This window comes from Carcharhinus amblyrhynchos, chromosome 18 (genome assembly GCF_965287045.1).
Source record: "Carcharhinus amblyrhynchos chromosome 18, sCarAmb.v2.hapA, whole genome shotgun sequence".
NCBI classification, from domain to species: domain Eukaryota; kingdom Metazoa; phylum Chordata; class Chondrichthyes; order Carcharhiniformes; family Carcharhinidae; genus Carcharhinus; species Carcharhinus amblyrhynchos.
Window position 1 is genome coordinate 52364501 of NC_137341.1, and position 22328 is coordinate 52386828.

Genomic DNA, 22328 nt, shown 5'->3' on the forward strand with positions numbered 1-22328 from the left:
CAAGCTGGGAATTGAACCCATGTCCCTGGTGCTGTGAGGCAGCAGTTGCTAACCACTGTGCCACCCCTCTCCTTTGGGAAGGAAATCTGTCATCCTTACCTGGCCTGGCTTAGGCTGCAGGCCCACAGCAAGGTAGCTGCCTACCTGAACCGCCCTCAAAGCCAATAAGAATGGGGCTATAGACGCTGGCTGCCACATCCCATTGTAGAATGGTGAGGCTGGGTTCACACTGGCGGCAATCTCTAGCAGTTTGTGGATCTGAAGGCAATGGCTCCGGAACTCTCACATCCTCGCACATCCTCAGCCCAACCGTCCATTCGCCGCGCGCCGCCTCGCCCCGCCCCTCCCTCGCCGCGCTCCCACTCTCGCCCCGCCCCTCCCTCGCCGCCCACCCCACTCCCTTGCCCCGCCCCTCGCCATTCGTCGCCCGCCCCGCCCCTCGCCACTCGTCACTCGCCCCGCCCCACGCCTTCCCTCGTTCCCCCCCCTTCCCCGTGACGCTCTTCCGGGTGAAGTTCTTCTCTTTCCGGGGCACCAGCGGCAGCAAGATGGAGCTGGAGCCGGCGCGTGGCGACTGTTAACCGGCGACAGTTCCCGGGAGCGACCCTCAGCATTGAGAACCGGTAAATAACAACACCCCCTCCCTGGGTAAATAATCCCATTCGCGGGCAAACACGCCTCCCCCGGGTAAACATACCCCTGCAAATTCCAGCCCCTGGGTGAACACCCGCACCCCCTCAGTAAACCTCCCCCCCACCCCCCACCACATCCAATACTAAGTGCTGTCTGTGAGCTGAGGGCTGGGAAGTGAGTGAATTGTCAATCCAATACAGGAAGCTCAGCGTTAACTGCAGGCTGTCAAAGTCGAGTCATCATTTTTCTTTGGTTCAGGTCCAGCAGACTCTCAAATACACCGTATGGCCCTGTCAGTCTTGTATGGACATAGGGATATGGTGTAAAAGGTGAAATTGAGGTGAAGATTGGCAATAATCTCAAGGGGTTATATGTTCTGCTCCTTTTTCTTATGTTCTTACTCGAACAAAATTTTTATTTCTTTGGGTGGAAGTAGCTACTGTTCTGTGTTAGTTAGAAGCGGATTTTAACTCCCTCTATTCTTATGTACAGTAAGAAGTTTCACAACACCAGGTTAAAGTCAAGTAGGTTTATTTGGTAGCAAGAGCTTTCAGATAGCTCTCCTTCATCGGGTAAGTGCAGGATTTGTTTCACAAATAGGGCATATATAGACACAAACTCAATTACAAGTTAATGGTTGGAATGTGAGTCTTAACAGGTAATCAATTCTTCACAAGTGCAGACAATGTGAGTAAAGAGAGGCTTCAGCACAGGTTAAAGAGGTATAAATTGTCTTCAGCCAGGACAGTTGGTGAGATTTTGCAAGCCCAGAAAAGTCATGTGGGTCATAGATAGTGTGACATGAACCCATGATCACGGTTGAGGCTGTCTTCGTGTGTGCGGAACTTGGCAATCAGTTTCTGCTTGGCAATTCTATGTTGTCATGTGTCTTGAAGGCCACCTTGGAGAACGCTTACTTGAAGATCAGAGGCTGAATGCCCTTGACTGCTGAAGGGTTCCCTGACAGGAAGGGAACATTTTTGCCTGGTGATTGTTGAGCAATGTCCATTCATCAGTTGTTGTAGTGTCTGCATGGTCTCGCCAATGTATCATGCCTTGGGATATCCAGCATATCAGATAGACAAATTTGACCAAGTCACAAGAATATGTACCGTGTACCTGGTGGATGGTGTTCTCATGTGAGATGATGGCATCCATGTCAGTGATCCGGCACATCTTGCAGAGATTGCTGTGGCAGGTTTGTGTGGTGTTGTGGTCACTGCTCTCCTGAAGGCCGGGTAGTTTGCTGTGAACAATGGTCTGTTTGAGGTTGCGCGGTCATTTGAAGGCAAGAAGTGGGGGTGTGGGGATGGCCTTGATGAGATGTTCGTCTTCGTCGATGACATGTTGAAGGCTTTGGAGAAGATGTCACGGCTTCTCCACTCCGGGGAAGTACTGAACGACAAAGGGTACTCTGTCTGCCGTGTTGCATGTTTGTCTTCTGATTAGGTCGGTGCGGTTTTTCGCTGTGGTGCATCAGAACTGTTGATCGATGAATTGAGTGCCATATCCTGTTCTTATGAGGGCATCTTTCAGTGTCTGGAGGCATCTGTTGTGATCTTCCTCTTCTGAGCAGATCCTGTGTATACGGAGGGCTTGTCCGTAAGGGATGGCTTTTGTAAGATGTTTAGGGTGGAAGCTGGAGAAGTGGAGCATCGTGAGGTTATCTGAGGGCTTGCGATACAGTGAAGTACTGAGGTGACCGTCCTTGATGGAGATGCATGTGTCCAAGAATGCAACTGATCCTGGAGAGTAGTCCATGGTGAGTCTGATGGTGGGATGGAACTTGTTGATGTCATTATGTAGTTGTTTCAGCGATGCCAGTCCAAAGGGAAAAAATGTCATCGATGTATCTAGTGTATAGCATCAGCTGGCAACTGGATTACATATCCTTATGTAATCATTCTTATCTGTGTATAAACCCTACCCTTACCATTACAAGGTACCTTTAAAGAGCAATGTCAAATGGTATAAAATAAATGTGACCACATTGGCTCCTTACAGGCAGAGATAAGATTATTGAGTCATTGTCATAGAGGTTTACAGCATGCAAACAGGCCCTTCAGGCCAACTTGTCCATGCTGCCCCCTTTTTAATGACTAAACTAGTCCAAATTGTCTGCGTTTGGCCCATATCCCTTGATAGCCATCTTACTCAGGTAAAAGACAAAATTGTACCTGCCTCCACTACTACCTCTGGCAGCTTGTTCCAGACACTCACCACCATCTGTGAGAACAAATTGCCCCTCTGGATCCTTTTGTATCTCTCCCTACTCACCTTAACCTATGCCCTCTAGTTTAAGACTCCCCTACCTTTGGGAAAAAATATTGACTATCTAACTGATCTATGCCCCTCATTATTTTGTAGACTCTATAAGATCAAAGATTGTCTCAGACTGGGAAAGGTGAGAAGGAAGCAGGCTTGGGTATTATAACTCATGCAAGGTGGGAGATAACTTTACCATGAAAAGGATTAATTAACTCAGATTAACCCCAGATGCTCATGGAATTTGGTTATGTAATGACATTTAAACAATTGAGCTATTTAGTACACTGGCAAGTTTAAAACCGTTAACTTGTCAACTATTTAAGTATTGACTCTTCGTCTCGGCATTTTATAACCTCATTACAGTCACCACTATAGTACATTTAAATTTGCAGCGATATACTAAATTGTATAATGTTTTCTGTTTACTGTATTAAAAAAACTCTGTTTTGAACTCAACTGCGAGGTAGCTCTGACTCTGATTCTGTATTTGTGTTTGTCTGCATTTAAGCTGTGATTTGTAAATAAATGCTGTAATGCTGAATGTATGACGTGTGCTCGAGCTGCTTTCTTGGATGATTGGGCAAGAAAGAGTTAATTTATTCAATAAAAAACTTAATTGGTTCATAAATGAAAGTAACTTTGATCTGAACTGGCTAATATGAGACAGTTTGTTTTGATTTTATTATTGTCACATGTATTAACAATGCAAGATAAGTCCATTCAAAGGTCTGACAGCAGGAGGGAAGAAGCTGTTCTTGAGTCGGTTGGTATGTGACCTCATACTTTTGTAACCTTTTTCCTGACAGGAGAAGGTTGAAGAGAGGATGCCTGGGGTGCAAGGAGTCCTTAATTATGCTGGCTGCTTTGCTGAAGCAGCAGCAAGTGTCGACAGAGTCAGTGGATGGGAGGCTGGTTTGCGTGATGGATTCAGCTACGTTCACAACCTTTTGTAGTTCCTTGTGGTCTTGGGCAGAGCAAGAGCCATACCAAGCTATGATATAACTAGAAAGAATGCTTTCTATGGTGCATCTGTAAAAGTTGGTGAGAGCCATAGCTGACATGCCAAATTTCCCTCTGAGAAAGTAGAGGCGTTGGTGGGCTTTCTTAACCACAGTGTCGGCATGGGGCCAGGATAGGTTGTTGGTGATCCGGACACCTAAAAACTTGGAGTTGTTGACTCTTTCTATTTCGTCCCATTGATGTAGACAGGAGTATGTTCTCTTTATGCTTCCTGAAATCGATGATAATCTTTGTTTTGTTGACATGGAGGGAGAGATTATTGCTGCCACACCAGTTCACCAAATTCTCTGTCTCGTTCCTGTACTCTGTCCCATCACTGTTTAAGGTCCGACCCACTATGGTGATGTCATCAGCAAACTTGAAAATTGAATTGGAGGGACATTTGACCACACAGTTACAAGTATATAAGGAGTATAGTAGGGGGCTGAGAATACAGCATTGTAGGGCACCAATGTTGAGAATGATTGTGGAGGTGGTGTTATTGCCTATCCTTACTGATTGTGGTCTGTGAGTTAGGAAGTTCAGGATCCCGTCGCAGAGGGAGGAGCTGAGGCCCAGGCTGTGGAGTTTGGAGATGAGTTTGTGGGAATAATGGTGCTGAAGGCTGAGCTGTAGTTTGTAAATAGGAGTCTGACATAGGTGTACTTGTTATCTATGTATTCCAGGGTTGAGTGCAGGGCCAGGGAGATGGCATCTGCTTGAACCTGTTGCAGCAGAAGGCAAATTGTAGTGGGTCCAGGAAGCTGAACCTTTCGAAACACTCATGATAGATGTCAGAGCCACTGGCCAATAGTCATTTAAGGCACGCTGCTTGGTTTTTCTTAGGTACCAGGATGATGGTCATCTTCTTGAAGCAGATAGGAACCTCAGATTGTTGTGAAGAGAGGTTGAAGATATCTGTGAATACCTCTGCCAACTGATCCGCGCAGGACCTGAATGCTCATCTGGGTGCCCCACCCGGGCCAGTTGCTTTCCGTGGGTTGACCTTCAAGAAAGCTGTTCTGATGTCTGCAATGGTGACCCCAGATACAGGTTCATCCAGGACTTCCAGGATGGAGGGCAAGCTCTTGCTCACCTCTTGCTCAAAAAAGGCATAGAATGCATTGAACTCATCGGGGAGGGGTGCGTTGGAGCCGGTGATTTTACATGCCTTCTTCTTGTAGCCTGTTATGTCTTGCAGACTTTGCCAAAGTAGGCAGGGATCGGTGTGGCTTGCCTGGGACTCTGACTTGTCTTTTGGCATTTTTGATGGATCTCTTTAGATCATATAGCTCAGTGTCATCTGACTTGAATGCCTTTAGATCTGGACTTCAGCAAGCAGTGGATATCTCTGTTCATCCATGGTTTCCGGTTGGGGAACACATGGATTTGCTGCTTTGGCACACAGTCTTCTACACACTAATGAAGTCAGTTACTGTAGTGGCATAGTTGTTCAGGCTGGTCACAGAGTTTTTAAATACTGGCCAGTCCACTGATTCCAAGCAGCCCTGTAGGAGATGGTGGTGAATGGAGTCTGACATGCTGAGTCACGACAGACTCCATTCATTCCTCAGTCTATGATGGGAAATAAGGAGATAAGTGAGAGAATTGTGGATTTGTCTGGTTCCTTGATGTATATTTGTCAGGATGTTAAACCTATCTTTCATACAGCAGTGTCCAATATGGAAAGATAGGTTTAACATTTGGATTTAAAAATGCTTGGACTGTTCAAGGTATTCCTTTGACTTTAACTTTGAAATTAAATTGAGCACTGATAGACTGTAGAAGTTTTGCCCTGTGTTGTGTGACCAGATTTTCAGCAGGAGGGAGAAGAAACCGAGCATTTTCAGTCGTTAGATGGAGCGTGTAGTAAATTCTTGTCCTCTCTGTAACAAATGAAAGCCTATGATCTCAGCAACTTTCGTTTATGAAAAAAATAAGCAAAAGAGCTTTACGGGAATGTAATCAGGTAAAAGTTGATGCTGAACCAAAGAAGGAGATAGAATGGTGGGAAACTAAAAGCTTGGCTTAAAAAAAACTAGGGGATTTTCACGGTAACTTCATTGTAGTGTTAATGTAAACCTACTTGTGACGATAAATAAACTTTACTTTTTACTTTGTCTGATTGAGCCACAAAGGGCCACCACCAATGGGATGAAGGGAGTGGGGATGCACAGGAAGCTAGAATTGGAGGTCTGGAGCCAGGGTTGTTCGTGGAGAGAACATGGATGGATTTGAGCATGAGAATTTTAAAGCCAGGTATTGATGGCTTGGGAGCAAATGTCATCCAGGACTGATGGGTGAAATGGACTTGATGCAGTTTGGATACGACAAGCAGAATTTTGGAAGGTCTCAAGTTTGTGAAAGATGGAAATTGGGAAGCCAACCAGGCAAATATTGCAACAGTTGAGTGTGGAGGTGAGAAAAGCATGATTGAGGATTTCACAATAGATGAGCTGAAGCAGGGTTGAAAAATGGCAGTGTTATGGAACGGGAAACAGGTGCTCTTCATGATGGAGAGGATATGGAGCCAGAAGCCTAGTTTAGATTCAAATGGTATGGCAAGGTTGAGAACTGTCTGCTTCAGCCCAGCACAGTGGCCTAAGAGGAGGAAGGAATCAGTGCCAAGGGATTAGCGTTTCTGACTTCAGTCTGTTTAATTGGAGGAAATAGTGGCTCATCCGGGGCTGATTGGAGGAGTCAAGATAAGTACTTGATGTCTTCCCCTCATACTTACAATTGTAGATTATCTAAAGACATAATATGACTGAGTCATAGAGGTTTACAACTTGGAAACAGGCCCTTTGGCCCTACTTGTCCATGCTGCCCCTCTCTTAAAAACCCCTAAACTAATCCCAATTGCTCACATTTGGCCCATCTCTCTCTATGCCCATTGTACCCATGTAACTATCTAAATGCTTTTTAAAAGATAAAATTGTACCTACCTCTACTACTACCTCTAGCAACTTGTCTCAGAAACTCACCACCCTCTTGTGAAAAAATTGCCCCTCTGGACACTTTTTTATATCGTTCCCCTCTCACCTTAAACCTATGCCCTCTCTAGTTTTAGACTCCCCTTTCCTTAGGAAAAGATATTGACAATCTACCTTGTCTATGCCCTTCATTATTTTATCGGTTACCCCTCAACCTCCTACACTTCAGAGGAAAACTGAAGTGGAGGAAAAATGTCCCAGTCTATCCAGCCTCTCCTTATAACTCAATCCATCAAGTCCCGGTAGCATCCTAGTAAATCTTTTCTGCACTCTTTCCAGTTTAATAATATCCTTTCTATAATAGGGTGACCAGAATTGCACACAGTATTCTAAGTGTGGCCTTACTAATGTCTTGTACAACTTCAACAAGACGTCCCAACTCCTGTATTCAGTGTTCTGACTGATGAAACCAAGCATGCCAAATGCCGCCTTCACCATTCTGTCCACTTTCAAGGAGCTATGAACGTGTACCCCTAGATCACTTTGTTTTGTAACTCTCCTCAACACCCTATAATTAACTGAGTAAGTCCTGCCCTGGTTCAGTCTACCAAAATGCATCATCTCGCATTTGTCTAAATTAAACTCCATCTGCCATTTGTCAGCCCACTGGCCCAATTGATCATGATCCTTTGCAATTGGAGATAACTTTCTTCACTGTCCACTATGCCACCAATCTTGGTGTCATCTGCAAATTTACTAACCATGCCTCCTATATTCTCATCCAAATATAAATGACAAATAACAGTGGCCCCAGCACTGGTCTCTGAGGCACACTGCTGGTCAAAGGCCTCCAGTTTGAAAAACAACTCTCTACAACCACCCTCTGGCTTCTGTCAAGAAGGCAATTTTGTATCTATTTAGATACCTCACCCCGGATCCTGTGAGATTTAACTTTATGCAACAACCTACCATGCAGTACCTTGTCAAAGGCCTTGCTAAAATCCACGTAGACAACATCAACTGCACTGCCCTCATCTACCTTTTTGGTTACCCCTTCAAAAAACTCAATTAAACTTGTAAGACGTGATTTTCCACTCTCAAAGCCATGCCTACTGTTCCTAATCAGCCCTTGCATCTTTAAATGCGTGTAGATCCTGTCTCTCAAAATACCTTCCAACAATTTACCCACCACAGTTGTGAGGCTCACTGGCCTGTAGTTCCCAGGCTTTTCCCTGCAACCCTTTTAAACAAAGGCACAACATTTGCCAGTCTCCAATCTTCAGGCACCTCACCCATGACTATCGATGATTCAAATATCTTGGCTAGGGGACCTGCAATTTCCTCGCTAGCCTCCCACAATGTCCTGGGATATATTTTGTCAGGTTGCGGGGATTTATCTATCTTGATATGCTTTAAGACTTCCTGCAGCTCCTTCTCAGTAAATGTACACTCCTTAAGAATCACTATTTATTTCCGCAAGTTCCCTAATATCCATGCTTTTCTCAACAGTAAACACTGATGAGAAATATTCACTTAGGATCTCATCCATCTCGTGTGGATCTGCACGTAGATGATCTTGTTGGGTCTTAAGAGGTCCTGCTTTCTCCCTTGTTAGTCCTTTGCCCTTGATGTATTTGTAGAAGCTCTTTGCGATCTCCTCGTCGTATCTGCCAAAAACATTTTGTGTCCCCGAGGGGCAGCGTGTGGATGAAAATAGAAGAGCAGCTTATTCCGTGGGGGATTGCAAAGGTGTATGAAAGCGGTGGTAACAGAAACCATTATTGGACAACTCTGCATCGATAGGATTGGAAACATGCAAGGCAGTCCCTCTTAGCTGGACAATGGAAGGGAAGTTTTGGAGTAGAAGAGTGTGTTCTACCATGTCAGAGGCTGCAAAGGGTTTGTGAAGAATGAGGAGGGTCAGTCCATCTTTGTCACAGTCACAGGATGAAATATGTGACTTTGCTGAGAGCTGTTTCAGACTTGTGGCTGGATTTGAACACCTTTATTGCAGAGGTACAGATGAGAAGTTGAACAAATGACAGTCTCAGTTTTGGGAGTTGGCAACATGTTCGGGGGCCTGAAAAGGAAGAGGAGGTTGAATATATTGTTGTATTTGCAAGGGTAGAAGGACCAGAGGTGGATATTTTTAGGAAGGTGCAATGACTGATATTTGAAAGGAAAATGTTCACAATATACAAATCATTGTTCCCAATTTCCTAAAGGTTTCCAATGACAATGTTGGGAGAAAGTGAATTTCTGAACTCCCCACCGAGGAAAACTGTCCGATTTGGTGGAACCGTTACAGAAATCTTAAAGAAGTATAAACAGGTAAAACAATTTATACCAATTAATTGTCTTTCCAGAAATATTCTCACCTATTTGTACATTTGATTCAAAAAATGCGTTTTTCCCCAGGGAGATACTGTTGATTACGATTTGCTGCTGACACAACTGGCTGATGCAGAGATAAAGGTAATCAACAAATTTTATTATTTCATTCAGTCTAACATTTTACTAACATGCATTTGAAACTTTACAGTCCTAGCAATTCTCATTTGATCTCAAAAGTTTGAAGTGCTTAATGTGACATTTTTTATTTTTGGGAATCTGGTGGAGTTTTTTTTAGCTGAGATCTGTACTTACCAACACCTGATCAGTAGGAAGTGAGGGGCATTTGCACCAGTGTTGGATTAAAGTCATAGTGTGAATCTAGAATTCAACTCGCATCTGGCTCTGGGACAAAGTTGATTGAGACCTGAATTTAGCTACTTTTGGTGTGTGAGTTTACATTAAATCAACTTGTCCCGCTGCTAACGGAAATCAGTGTGGAGCTGTTTCGAACTTTTAGCCACCATTGATTCACTTGTGAGTTGGTGATGCAAAAAATGTTTTCAAATTTTTCTTTTTAGGGATAATATTGGCTCACTCAGCAAAATATTGCCAAACTCCCAAGGAACATTTGTCCTAACTTTTAAATGACTATCACCCATCTAAATTAAATATAAAATCATACAGTGCAGAAAAAGCCTTTCAACCCATCGTGTTGCAGAGATGTAATGTATCTATTGTCTTTTGGTAAATGAAATCTTCCGTCCATCCCTGCATATGACTCCATATACAGCAACGTATTCTACTTTTAACTGAAGTAGCTGAACAGGCCACTTCTCAAGGACCATTTGGAATGGGCAAAAGGTGCTGGCATGACCAGCAAAGTTTATTATTTTATTTAAAGTTTTTTTTATTAGTCACAAGGCCTACAGTAATAGTTCAATGAAGTTACTATGAAATTCCCCTAGTCGCCACACTCTGGTGCCTGTTTGGGTCAATGCACCTAACCAGCACATCATTCAGACTGTGGGAGGAAACTGGAACACCTGGAGGAAACCCATATAGACACCACAAAGATAGTGACCCAAACTGGGAATTGAACCAGGGTTCCTGGCGCTGTGAGGCAGTAGTGCTAACCACTGTGCTACCAAAGCCACATACTGGGAAATAATTTTTAAAAAATCCTGAATATAGGAGCAGACATACAAGGAACGGATCCACAATTTTCTGATGTACTCTCTGCACTCAATCAATGTAGTTAGGAATGTTGGGATGGTGATTCACACTTTTTAAAGCTTTGTGGTCCCCAGCCTCTGAGCCAAACTTTGATTTGATTTATTATTGTCACATGTATTAACATGCAGTGAAAAGTATTGTTTCTTGTGCACGACACAGACAAAGCATACCGTTCATAGAGAAGGAAAGGAGAGGGTGCAGAAAGTAGTATTACAGTCATAGCTAGGGTGTAGAGAAAGATCAACTTAATGTGAGGTAAGTCCATTCAATAGTCTAACAGCAACAGGGAAGAAGCTGTTCTTGAGTTGGTTGGTATGTGACCTCAGACTTTTGTAGCTTTTTCCTGAAGGAAGAAGGTGGAAGAGAGAATGTCCGGAGTGTGGGGAATCCTTAATTATACTGGCTGCTTTGCCCAGGTAGCAGGAAGTGTAGACAGAGTCAATGGATGGAAGGCTAGTTTGCGTGATGGATTGGGCAACATTCATGACCTTTTGTAATTCCTTGCAGTCTTGGGCAGAGCAGGAGCCATACCAAGCTGTGATACAACCAGAAAGGATGCTTTCTATGGCGTATCTGTAAAAGTTGGTGAGAGTCATAACTGACATACCAAATTTCCTTAGTCTCCTGAAAAAGTTGGTGGGCTTTCTTAACTACAGTGTTGGCATGGGGGAACCAGGACAGGTTGTTGGTGATCTGGACACCTAAAAACTTAACTCTGTTTAAGTCCCAGTCCAGAACATGTTGGCCATGGAAGGATGTTCTTGATATGGTACAACAGGTTGAAAATCAATCTGCTAACTCTTCACTACCCCGCTATTCACCAAAGGGAAAAAAAGTGAGAAAAGATGAAACAAACATACTTTTAAAGGCTATAAGTGAGATTCTCTACTGAGGCATTCTCAGTAAGCCAACTCCCAGTTCCAAACCTTAAACAACATTTTATATTAAGTATATTAACTCTAGTAACAACAACATCTAAGAGTTAACATGACTAACAATCATGGTTAATTGAAGTTACCAGCAGTTTAGCCTTTCGAAGAAACATCTGGTTAGAAATACCATTCAAGCTGATAGAAAAGTTTTTAATCTATATCATTTAACTCACCAAAGATGTGCAGATTAAGTGGATTGGCCATGCAAAAATTGCTCCTTAATGTCCAAAGATGTGTAGGTTAGATGGATTAGATGCGATGGACTGAATGTCCTCCTTTTGCACATGGTGTCAAGATGTCAGTGTTTGGACTGGGGTGGACACAGTAAAATATCTCAACACCAGGTTAAAGTTTTAACAGGTTTATTTGGAATTCATGAGCTTTTGGAGCGCTGCTCCTTCATCAGGTGAGTGATGAAGGAGCAGCGCTCTGAAAGCTCAGGATTCCAGATAAACCTGTTGGATTTTAACCTGGTCTTATGAGATTTACTGCGCCTTCCTTTTGCACTGCAGCAATTCTTTGGCTCTATGTGATTCTATTTCCTCCTTTAAATATATTTTAAATGTATCTGTTCAGACAGGATGCCCATGTCTTTTTCTCACTTGAGTTCAGGCCCCACTCCAGAAACCTGTATACCAAATCTGGGTTGACACTTTAGTGCAGTACTGAGGGAGTGCTATGCTGTCAGGTGTCATCTTTAGGATGAAGTGTTATTCTGGGGTCGTGCCTGCTGTCTAAGCTGGACGTAACAGATCCTAGTGCACTATTTCACAGAAGAACAGGGAATTCTCCTTGATGTCCTGACCAATATTTATCTCTCAATCAATATCACAAACAGATTATCTAGATTTTAACTGTTCATGGGAGCTGTGCGCAAATTAGCTACCGTATTTTCTGCATTAAGCATTGACTACATTTCAAAAAGGACTTCATTGGTTTCAAAGTGCTTAGGGATGCCCTAAGATTCTGAAAAGTACTTGATAAATGTAAACTTGCTTGTCTTGTGTTTGTTTGCTAGTGGATTAAGAATGTATGTATTGGAGTGTCTTTGGTAAACTGCTAAACAGAAGCCTTATCTACTTGTTGTGTTGGTTTGGGGGGGGTGTGGACAATCCTCTGACATTGCTTGAAGACCAATTCTTCTCCTTCAATCAATACTATCAACAAGCAGATTAGTTGATCATTTTGTTTGAGATTTGTTGTGCAAATTGACAATGACATTTACTTAGTTATAGAATCCCTACAGGGCAGAAGGAGGTAATTCAGCCCATCAAGTCTGCACTGACCGCAAATCCCACCCAGGTCCAACCCCCATAACCCCGTGCATTTTCCCTACCTGGTCCCCTGACACTAAGGGGCAATGTAGCATGGCCTTTCCACTGAACCCACACATTGGGCAGCATGGTGGCACAGTAGTTAGCGCTGCTGCCTCACAGCACCAGGGACCCAGATTTGATTCGGCTTGGGTCACTGTCTGTGCGGTGTCTGCATGTTCTCCCCGTGTCTGCGAGGGTTTCCTCCGGGTGCACCAGTTTCCTCCCAGAGTCTGTAAGATGTGCTAGTTAGGTGCATTAGCCATGCTAAATTCCCCCTCAGTGTACCTGAACAGGAATGTGGCAACTAGGAGATTTTCACACTAACTTCATTGCAGTGTTAATGTAAGCCTACTTGTGACACTAATAAATAAATCAATCTTTGGACTTACTAACAATGACAGCACTCCAAAGCAATTCTTTTGTAAAGCATTTTCTAGAATATTCCAAGGATGTCATAAGGTTTTAAATAAATAAAAATCCTATTTTTAGATGAACTGATCCATTTTGGTGTATAGTAGAATTTAGATTTACTGATTAAATGTATTGCTCCCACTCTGGTTATTAAATTCTGAAGTTGTTTTGTGCTTGTTTTGCTGTCCTCAGGATGCTCAAATAATCAACTGGCTTCAAGAATTCCGTGGAGCTGTAGCACAATTAACAAAGGACTTTGAGCATCTCGTTAGCAAAATACTGGTTAGTTTCTTCAGATTTTCTTTCACAACATCATTTTGTACTCATGGAGATTTGGTGAGAAAACGTTTGCTGTTTGTTGTTGAATAACTCCTGAGGGGTTTTGTAATCTGGCATTTTGATATTATATAACTGCAAAATTCAACTGCTAGTTTAAGATACTTAAAACCTGAAAGCTTAAATAAAAATTGAAACCAGCTGTAAGGTTAATCTGTTAATCAGATTTTTAAAAATATATTTCAGAACCTGCCATGGTTGTGCAGAAGTTTTATGGTGATAGAGGAATACATGGCCTTCTTAAGCAATCTCGTGTCAGCACAGACAGTGTACCTGAGGCCTTGCCTTAGTATGCTGGTCTCTAAATTTGTACCAGGTAAGAAAATAGTATTTTCTAAGGGGGGAGCTGTATTTATTTGGTTCAACTTGTTAATCCGAGACCAGCCTTTCAGCCGCGTTCTTTGTAGGTTTGTTTGTTTTTGTAAGCGGTGGTAAATTAACAAGCCAGAATCATTTCTATTGTAAGTTTACTCCTTGTAAATCAAGTTCGCCTATTGAGAATGGGTGTTTTGTGCAGTGGGCATTGTGAAACACTAGTGTGAGTTTTTGCTGATCGCTGCAGTGTGGAAGGGCTCTAGCTGATGATTAGTATTGCTTAAATGAGGGGACAGGAGTTAACTCAAGTTCTAAATGTGTGTTAATGTTCTAACACTTGGCGCTTTGACAGTGTACTAGAATAGCATATTTCGGAGGATCAGTAGGCACTGGCTGTGTGATATGTATATTTTCTGTCTAACATTAAATATCTATATATACTAAGATGTAGGATAATGTCATTAGACTCATGATCCAGAGGCCCTGACCAATTCCCTGGGAAGATGGGTTCTAATCCCACCACAACTGGTAGAACTTAAATTTAATTAATAGAATCTGGAATTGAGAAGTTAATCGCAGCAACGGTGATCATGAAACTATGGTTATAAAAACCCATCTGGTTCACTTCCATCTGAAGGAAATCCACCATCCTTACGCCGTCTGGTCTCCAGAACTAGGACAATGTGATTGCCTCTAAGTTGCCTTTTGAAATGGATGAGCCAGACCAGCGCTACATACTACGAAAGAATGCATTTTTAAAAAACTGTTTCATTGACCACGTGTGAGCTTTCTGCCGGATGCAAGAAGAGAAATGGAGAGCTAAGAGATGGAAGGAGCAACGTCAGAGGAATATGTTGCTGATGTTCACATTATAGGAGAGTTTGCAAAAAAATAAGCTGATAGAAGACTGAGAGAGTCTGACGGTTGTACTTGATTGGATAGAGTATATTAAAAACAAATAGGCATCTAGGGGAAAGAAGATATTGTGAGTTAGTAAAATTTGGGAACAGATCTTTGTGTAGCCTTTAGTAAACTAACCTCCAAGTCTATTCATCTATTTTATGATAATCAATATATATTTCATATAGGAAGAATTGTAATCCAAGAAAATGGCGTGGATATTTCAGATTCTGAAGATGAAGATGAAAGTAAGTAATTTTTTTGTAAGAATAAGCATTTGCAGTATTATGGATCATAAAGATTTGTATCAAAATCTGAAATGTTTAAGGTTTATTTATTAGTGTCATGAGTAGGCTTACATTAACACTGCAATGAAGTTATGGTGGAAATCCCCTAGTCGCCACATTCCAGTAACTGTTCAGGTACACAGAGGGAGAATTTAACATGGCCGATCCACCTAACCAGCCCATCTTTCAGACTGTGGAAGGAAACTGGAGCATCCTGAGGAAACCCACACAGATATGGGGAGAACGTGTAGACTCCACACTGACAGTGACCCAAGCTGGGAATTGAACCCAGGCCCCTGGCGCTGTGAGGTAGCAGTGCTAACCACCATGCCACCCAAACATCCCAAATACTGCTTCAACACTGAAAACACATCACTACATTTCACATCATCCATAATAAGCACATTCTTATTTTGAAATGTAAATAGAAAATGCTGGAAATACTCGGGTCTGGCGGCACTAGTGGAGAGAGAAACCAAGTTAACAGGCAGAATTTTTATCCTGAGATGGAGGTGGACCGTCAATTTCTTGGTACCAACTGGCATGCCGGTTTATGCCTCTGTCTCCCAGGATCATGGCTGATCCAGTTGTGGTCTCACTCCACTTTCCTGTCTGCCACCCATGACCCTTGCTTCCTTGCCTAACAATGACAACAATATATTTTGTACCATTTACAAGCTTTGTAATGAGGCCCCCCCCCCCCCCCCCCCCTTCCCCCTCCGCCTGGTGCCAAGACTAAGACTCCAGAACAAAACTTCAGCCTAACTTTTAGATTGATAACCAGTCTGATTCTCTCTCGATGCTGCCAATTTTGAATGTTTTCTGCATGAGCAGTATTTTTATTTTGTAATTTTTAAAGAGCTGGTCAACTTCCACATCAGGAAGATCAACCCAAGCATTGGACCACAGAGAAAGATTTTATTAACAATATCCTCTGCACAAACTAAAAACCAGGAAATATTTGAGGTTCAGTACAAAGGAGGAGCCTAATTTGCTTTTTTCAAAGATCAACAAAATATATATGCAGGTAATTCTATAATCTTTGATTTCAAGTTTACCAGCTGAAAGGTGCTGAAATTACACTTTATTAGGAAATATTATCCTACTATTTCTAATAGTGTCAGAAATATTTCAAGTTGCAAGGTGGTGATGTTCAGGTACCATTTGGCTCATTTTACCTTTTCCTAATCCCTATGTTACCCGAATTCAGCTTAAACTTTACTAGGCTGATACCGGAGTTGAGGGGGTTGAGCTATGAGGAGAGGCTGAATAAACTAGGCTTGTACTCGTTAGAGTTTAGAAGAATGAGGGGAGATCTCATTGAGACGTATAAGATGATGAATGGGATGGATAGGATAGAGGTGGAAAGACTCTTCCCGCTCAAAAAAGACAGTAGGACTAGGGGGCACAGCCTCAAGATAAAGGGGGGGCGGTTCAGAATGGAGTTGAGGAGGAACTTCTTCACTCAAAGGGTGGTGAATCTCTGGAATTCTCTGCCCGTTGAAGTGGTGGAGGCTGCCTCGCTAAATATTTTTAAGAAGCGGGTTGATGGGTTTTTGATAAGAGAGGGGATTAAGGGTTATGGGGAGAGGGCGGGAAAGTGGAACTGAGCCACGACAGATCAGCCATGATCTTATTGAATGGCGGGGCAGGCTCGAAGGGCCAGATGGCCTACTCCTGCTCCTATTTCTTATGTTCTAAATGTTTTCATGTTTTTCATTTCCAGCACCTTTTCAGAAGTGTACACTATGTTCACTCTGTGTCTCTCAATCACCTTTTAACAAGTACCTGAATAATGAAGTGGTTTTAAACACTTATTTTTTCGTGGGATGTGGGCATTGCTGGCTAAGCCAACATTTACTGCCCATTCCTAATTGCCCTTGAAAAGGTTGTGGTGAGCCACCTTCTTGGATAGCTGTAGTCCATGTCATGCAGGTATACGCACAGCGCTTTTAAGAAGGTGGCTCCTTGGATTTTGATCCAGCGACAGTGAAGGAACAGTGATACAGTTCCAAGTCTCAAAGGATAGCAATTTGCTGGTTAATGTTTATGTGCAATTGCTGCCTGTTCCTTCTGGGTGGCAGTGGTTATGGATTTGGAAGGGTCTGATGAAATAGCCTTGGCAAGTTGCTTAAGTGAACTGTGATCCTGTTAACTGATTATGTGTTCCTGTTAATAAGTGATTGAACAATTGATTAGAATAAAATATCTTGGAATGATATTTCCTAATTAAGTGTCGTTTCAATGCCTTTTGGCTGGTAAACTTGATCAAAGATTATAGAATTACCTGTATGTGTGTATGTATATATTCCGTAGGTGAGACTTGAATAAAATGTATACCCTCTCATATAATGCACTCGGGCCTAATATCCAGACTATATAAATGAGCAGCTAAGGGGTGAGTGAGACCTGGAAGTGACTTTTGTTTTCTTGGGAGAACTTTTGTGGGTAGAGTTGAGCAATTTCAATGGTGGGACTGTAAAAACAGACGTATGTCCCACCATTTTTGTTACGATATCACCGTCCTCAAATCCATTTTTCATTGACTACAGTAGCTGTGTGTGAATACCAGACACAATGCATCAGCTTCAATCCTGTTAAAGTATTGCAGGACTTTCCCTGTCTTTTGTACGCGTGCTGCTACAGACAGAAACTTTAGATCTGACAGGGATATCTAACTGTTACGTTCTTTCCAGATCTTCCTAGAAATTTTGACATCTGTCATCGAGCTCTGCAAATGATAGCAAAATACGTGCCCTCGTAAGTATGTCACACTGGTGGTGTTAGTTCATTTTATACCTTCACTGACAAAGTGCAACAAAGTTTACTTTAAGGGAGTTACTGTGTTTGTTTAACAAATTAATAAAACATGTTCCTGATCAGAATACTATAGATTTTCAGATTGGCGTTCTGATTCCTGAATCTGTCCAATGCAACTATATTTCCATCTAACTTCTCAATCAAATGGAGCCATGCACACGTTAACAAGATTATTGTATCTTTCACTATTTGACTCAAACAAAAATTGAATTGTCACACATTAGCTTGGGTGACATATCCTGAACTTGAACGTTTTTTACCTTTTTAGCCTTCCTGTTGTTTTTGTTCACAACCTCCTGTGATACCATCAGTCCTCAAAAAAAACCACACATAATCTACCATAGGTTTAAAAATCAATCATTTTATAATATTTGCCATTGTGAAAAGAATGCCTTTTTAACTAAAAATCTCTTGGAGAGATTAATTTTTACCACCTTGAAACATTGCCAGCCATTGTTCATACTCTCCAATCTCGGTCAGCCCAGTTAGGTGAAGGGAAATCATAGAAGAATCATAGAATCCCTACAGTGCAGAAGGAGGCCATTTAGCTTAGCGGGTCTGCACCCCACCACAATCCCACCCAGGCCCTATTCCCATAACCCCACACATTTACCCTGCTAATCCCCCTAATACTAAGGTCAATTTAGCATGGCCAGTCAACCTAACCCACACATATTTAGGGAGAGGGTTTCCCTTTCTGTTTGTTGAAACAGATGATAATGTATTCATAGACCAGCAGCTGACAGCATGAACGATAGATTGTTAGTACTCCACTATTCCATTATCCCAGCTGAGATAGACTAACACTGCACAGATCAGTAATCAAACTTGGAGCTGTCAAAGTATTTTGTAGTTGGCTCCTTTAGTTGTACACTATTCTTTTCATTTTAAGGCATACCAAGATGGTTTCTTTCAAATGTACAATTCACATAGGGTAAGGGTGATGATACAATAAGATTTTGTAAATGCACCAGTCTTGGTTTGGCATTGTGGATATTGTGGTGTTACTGGAGTTGATTTTTTTTTTTAAAACCTAAAATGTCTGCAATTTGATTCAGTTTACAAGGGGCCAGGTCCCATGGCTACATGTAGCATTCTTGTAGAATAAACTGTTAGATCAGCTGAATAGGTGAAATTGAAATATGTAGGCTTGAACACCAACTTGGTTGATTTAATATTGACAAAATGTCCAAGTTAGTTTATATTTCATATTTGCAGTTGTTAATAAATCCTTCAGGTTTGTCTTTTATTCTAATCCTCCAGACTAGTCTTCAGTTTGAATAATTATTGAAAGTCAACATGTTGATGCACCTAAATGTCAGATGATTTGCTCTAAATTGACAACATCAGCAATTATTGTCTTGTGATCTTTAAGTGTTATGGTGTTGTTACAACAGTAGATGGCAATGTTGTACCACATGTATGGAACCATGTTCTCACTGGAATATAAGTTTTACTTATGTAAATGAGATAATACCCAAAGAGAGAAGTATTGAAATGTGGATTTCAGCCTAGCTATAGTTTCACAAACCCATTGATGATTCCTAAATGGCATTAGCCTGAGACCAGCATTTCCTGTAGTATTCTCATGATCCTAACTGAGCCTTGACCTGAATTCTGCGATGACCCAATCAAACTCTCAGCATCTTGTGTCTGAAAATGAGCAGAATAATGAGGGAAACCAGATGGTGCTGTCAGTAATTCTGCTTATCCAGAGGGAGAACTGTTGAATCAGTGGAAATCAAATGAATTGAGGAGGACTATGATATGGTTCTATGACTGTCAATCTTATACTGCTAGTATGACTGTCTATACACTTAAAAAAAATACATCATTTTGAATAAGGTGTAAATGAGGTTTTTGATGGCGTACTAATTTCATAGTTACTGAAACATTTTCACTGGTCCAAGATATCTCCTTTTATATCAACTTCGCGGTTGGATTAAGGGCTTTGTTGGGAGTAGATCTGTACAGTTGTGGTGTTTAAACCCTCAGTTGTACATAATTCTTCTCAATCAATAAATCTTTTTACTTGCCAATTCAAATCGCCTTGAGTTACTACATTGGCGATGAGGACGAACAGATCAGTCGTTGGAAGCCCACAGTGCAGAGCTGGGGGTTGGGGGGGGCAGTGATCACTACATTCAAAGGAGAAAAGTTACAGATTTTGTTTTAAAGATGCTGCTGTTCTCCAAAATAGAACCATTTCACCCTGAAGTCAGATTTGGGGCAGTATATTGAGAAGCTACATTTATTTCTTTGTGGCAAAAGAATAACAGCAGAGGAGAAGCAGAAGGTGATATCGCTCACAGTCTGTGGTCCCCAGGCTTTCAGTCTGGTGAGGGGTTGGATGTCACCCAAAACTTCAAACACAAAGACCTTCAGCCAGTTAGTCAATTTAATTAAGGATCATTATTATCCCTAAACTTCTGTTGTTGTGCAAAATGTACAAATTCCAGTCTAAAAGGGAGTCAGGAGAGGTCTCCGGCTCTGTGGCCAGACTTAGATAGTTAAAGTTTATTTATTAGTGTCACAAGTAGACCTACATTAACACTGCAATGAAGTTACCGTGATCATCCTTGAGTCGCCATAATCTGGCGCCTGTTCGGGAAAATTTAGCACCCAGCACGTTTTTGACTGTGGGCGGTAACCAAAGCACCCGAAGGAAACCCACGCAGACATGGGGAGAATGTGCAGACTCAGCACAGACAGTGACCCAAGTTGGGAATCGAACCCAGGGCCGTGACATTGAGATAGCAGTGCTAACCACTCTGCCATCATGCTGCACAGTAGCTGGCTAAATACTGCAAGTTTGGGGCCTTAGTTAAGAGATATGTTGAGAGATCATTTGGCTTGTGGGTTCAACAACCTCAACATCAGAATGAAACTGTTGGCTGAAACCAGGATTTCATTAGAAACAGCAGTAGAGATGGCTCAAGCGACTGAGTGCACTGAGCAAATCATGTATGAGCTTCAAGACATACGGAATGTGGGTGAACCAGTTGTGGCAGGGACTGGCTGCTGCTGGGAATAGCCCGAGTGAGGGCGCAGTGGAGCCCGATAAGTCATTCAGCACCAGAGTCGAGGCACGTTTTTGGTATGGGGGAGACCACCCCCTAAGAGACGTGCTGGTGCAAGAATTTTATCTGCTTCCGGTGGAAAAGAAGGGTCATTTGCGAGCTAGATGTAAAATGCAGCAGGTTATACAGAATGCTGCCAGAAAAGTGGTGAATGCCTGTGAATAAGCTGCCAGGGGAACAAAGGAAGGAACTGATCTGAGGCTTACACACTCAATCAGGTCCAACTTAGCAAGATACCTCTCATTGAAATTGTTTCAACGGTCAACTGCTGCCCCCTGAAAATAGACATTGATACTGGCGCTGTGGCCACTATTGTAGGTGAAAAAACATTCACACATCTTCAGAAGGGACTGCAACCCTTAAGCTTTTGCCATTCTGAAGCTACTTTGGCAGTGTATGCTGGAGAGACACTAAAAATTGAGGACAACCTCCATGCCTTTGTCCTATAGGAACCAGTCAGCTCAGCTTTCCATTGTGGTGACTGAAGGATAGCAGGTCCAGACTCATGGGATGGGACTGGTTAAAACAAATAAAACTGAACCGGCTGGAATTATTTAATGCCCAGAATTGGAGATTCAAAGAAATCCTTTGGAAATATCAGGAAGAATTCCAGAGAGAATGGGATCAGGTAAAAGGGGGCTAAAGCAAAAATTTACCTAAACCCTGAGACCACACCTAAGTTTTTTTCCAAGCTCGCCCAGTGCCATAGAAAGTAGAGAGAGAATTAAAAAGACAGGAGGACCTGGGCATCATCAAACCTGTGGAGTTTTCCGAATGGGCCACGCCCATCATCCCGGAAAGTTAGTCACAATAAATATCCGTAAGGAGGTTATATCAGTGTATCATTTCCTGTCTCAGCAGCCTGCTCCATTTTTTTCAACTCATTACAGGAGAGCCTGTTACAAGGAATCTCCAAAGTGGTGGTGCACTTAGACGATACCTTGATTACAAGTGTGTCTCCTGAAGAACATGGTGCAAACCTAGAAGAGGACTGAAAAGGTGAAAGGGTTAAAAATCACATAACTGCCTTCTGTTAAAGTCACAAAGACAGAAGCTCCAAGAAACCAGATGCCTTACCACCAAATGGCCTCCAGATAACAGTCAAGGACCATAAAATGCTTAATTACAAGGGAGGCTCCAGTCACGCAGCTTTCAAACAAAAATCCTATTGATCACTATGCAGCTGCAACTTGTGTATGACTGCTCAAAACAAGAAACAAAGGACTAGGGAGTTGATACACCACTGGTCAAACATATTTTTATCATGTTTATGCCAGGAAGTTAGTAGATGAATAGATAAAAATATGTGCTTGGTGATCTAATTAAGAGACGTGCTCAAATTTGAATTAGGCAACTATACTGTATGTTATAAATGATCCCAATTATTAAGTGCCATTAGACATAATTTTTAAACAAATGTACACCTTCGATTGGTAGATCTTAATCGCTTATATCGAGCCAAAGGACATAACCGCCATTGTGTCTCTTAGTTTGGGAAGTCTGTGAGTCCCTAGTGGCCGGCAAACCACCT

At 42.2% G+C, this 22328-nt stretch overlaps 1 protein-coding gene across 1 annotated transcript in view; it reads left to right on the plus strand.

The window, feature by feature from the left end:
• The first annotated feature begins 523 nt into the window (after window positions 1–523).
• rrn3 (RRN3 homolog, RNA polymerase I transcription factor) overlaps window positions 524–22328 on the plus strand; it is a 48890-nt gene continuing 27085 nt past the window's right edge. Inside the window, exons 1-7 of the mRNA XM_080207011.1 lie at window positions 524–623; window positions 9059–9164; window positions 9252–9308; window positions 13252–13341; window positions 13582–13711; window positions 14799–14858; window positions 17594–17657. Coding sequence (XP_080063137.1) covers window positions 9066–9164; window positions 9252–9308; window positions 13252–13341; window positions 13582–13711; window positions 14799–14858; window positions 17594–17657 — 500 coding nt within the window. The 5' untranslated portion in view covers window positions 524–623; window positions 9059–9065. The remainder of the gene's footprint in view (window positions 624–9058; window positions 9165–9251; window positions 9309–13251; window positions 13342–13581; window positions 13712–14798; window positions 14859–17593; window positions 17658–22328) is intronic.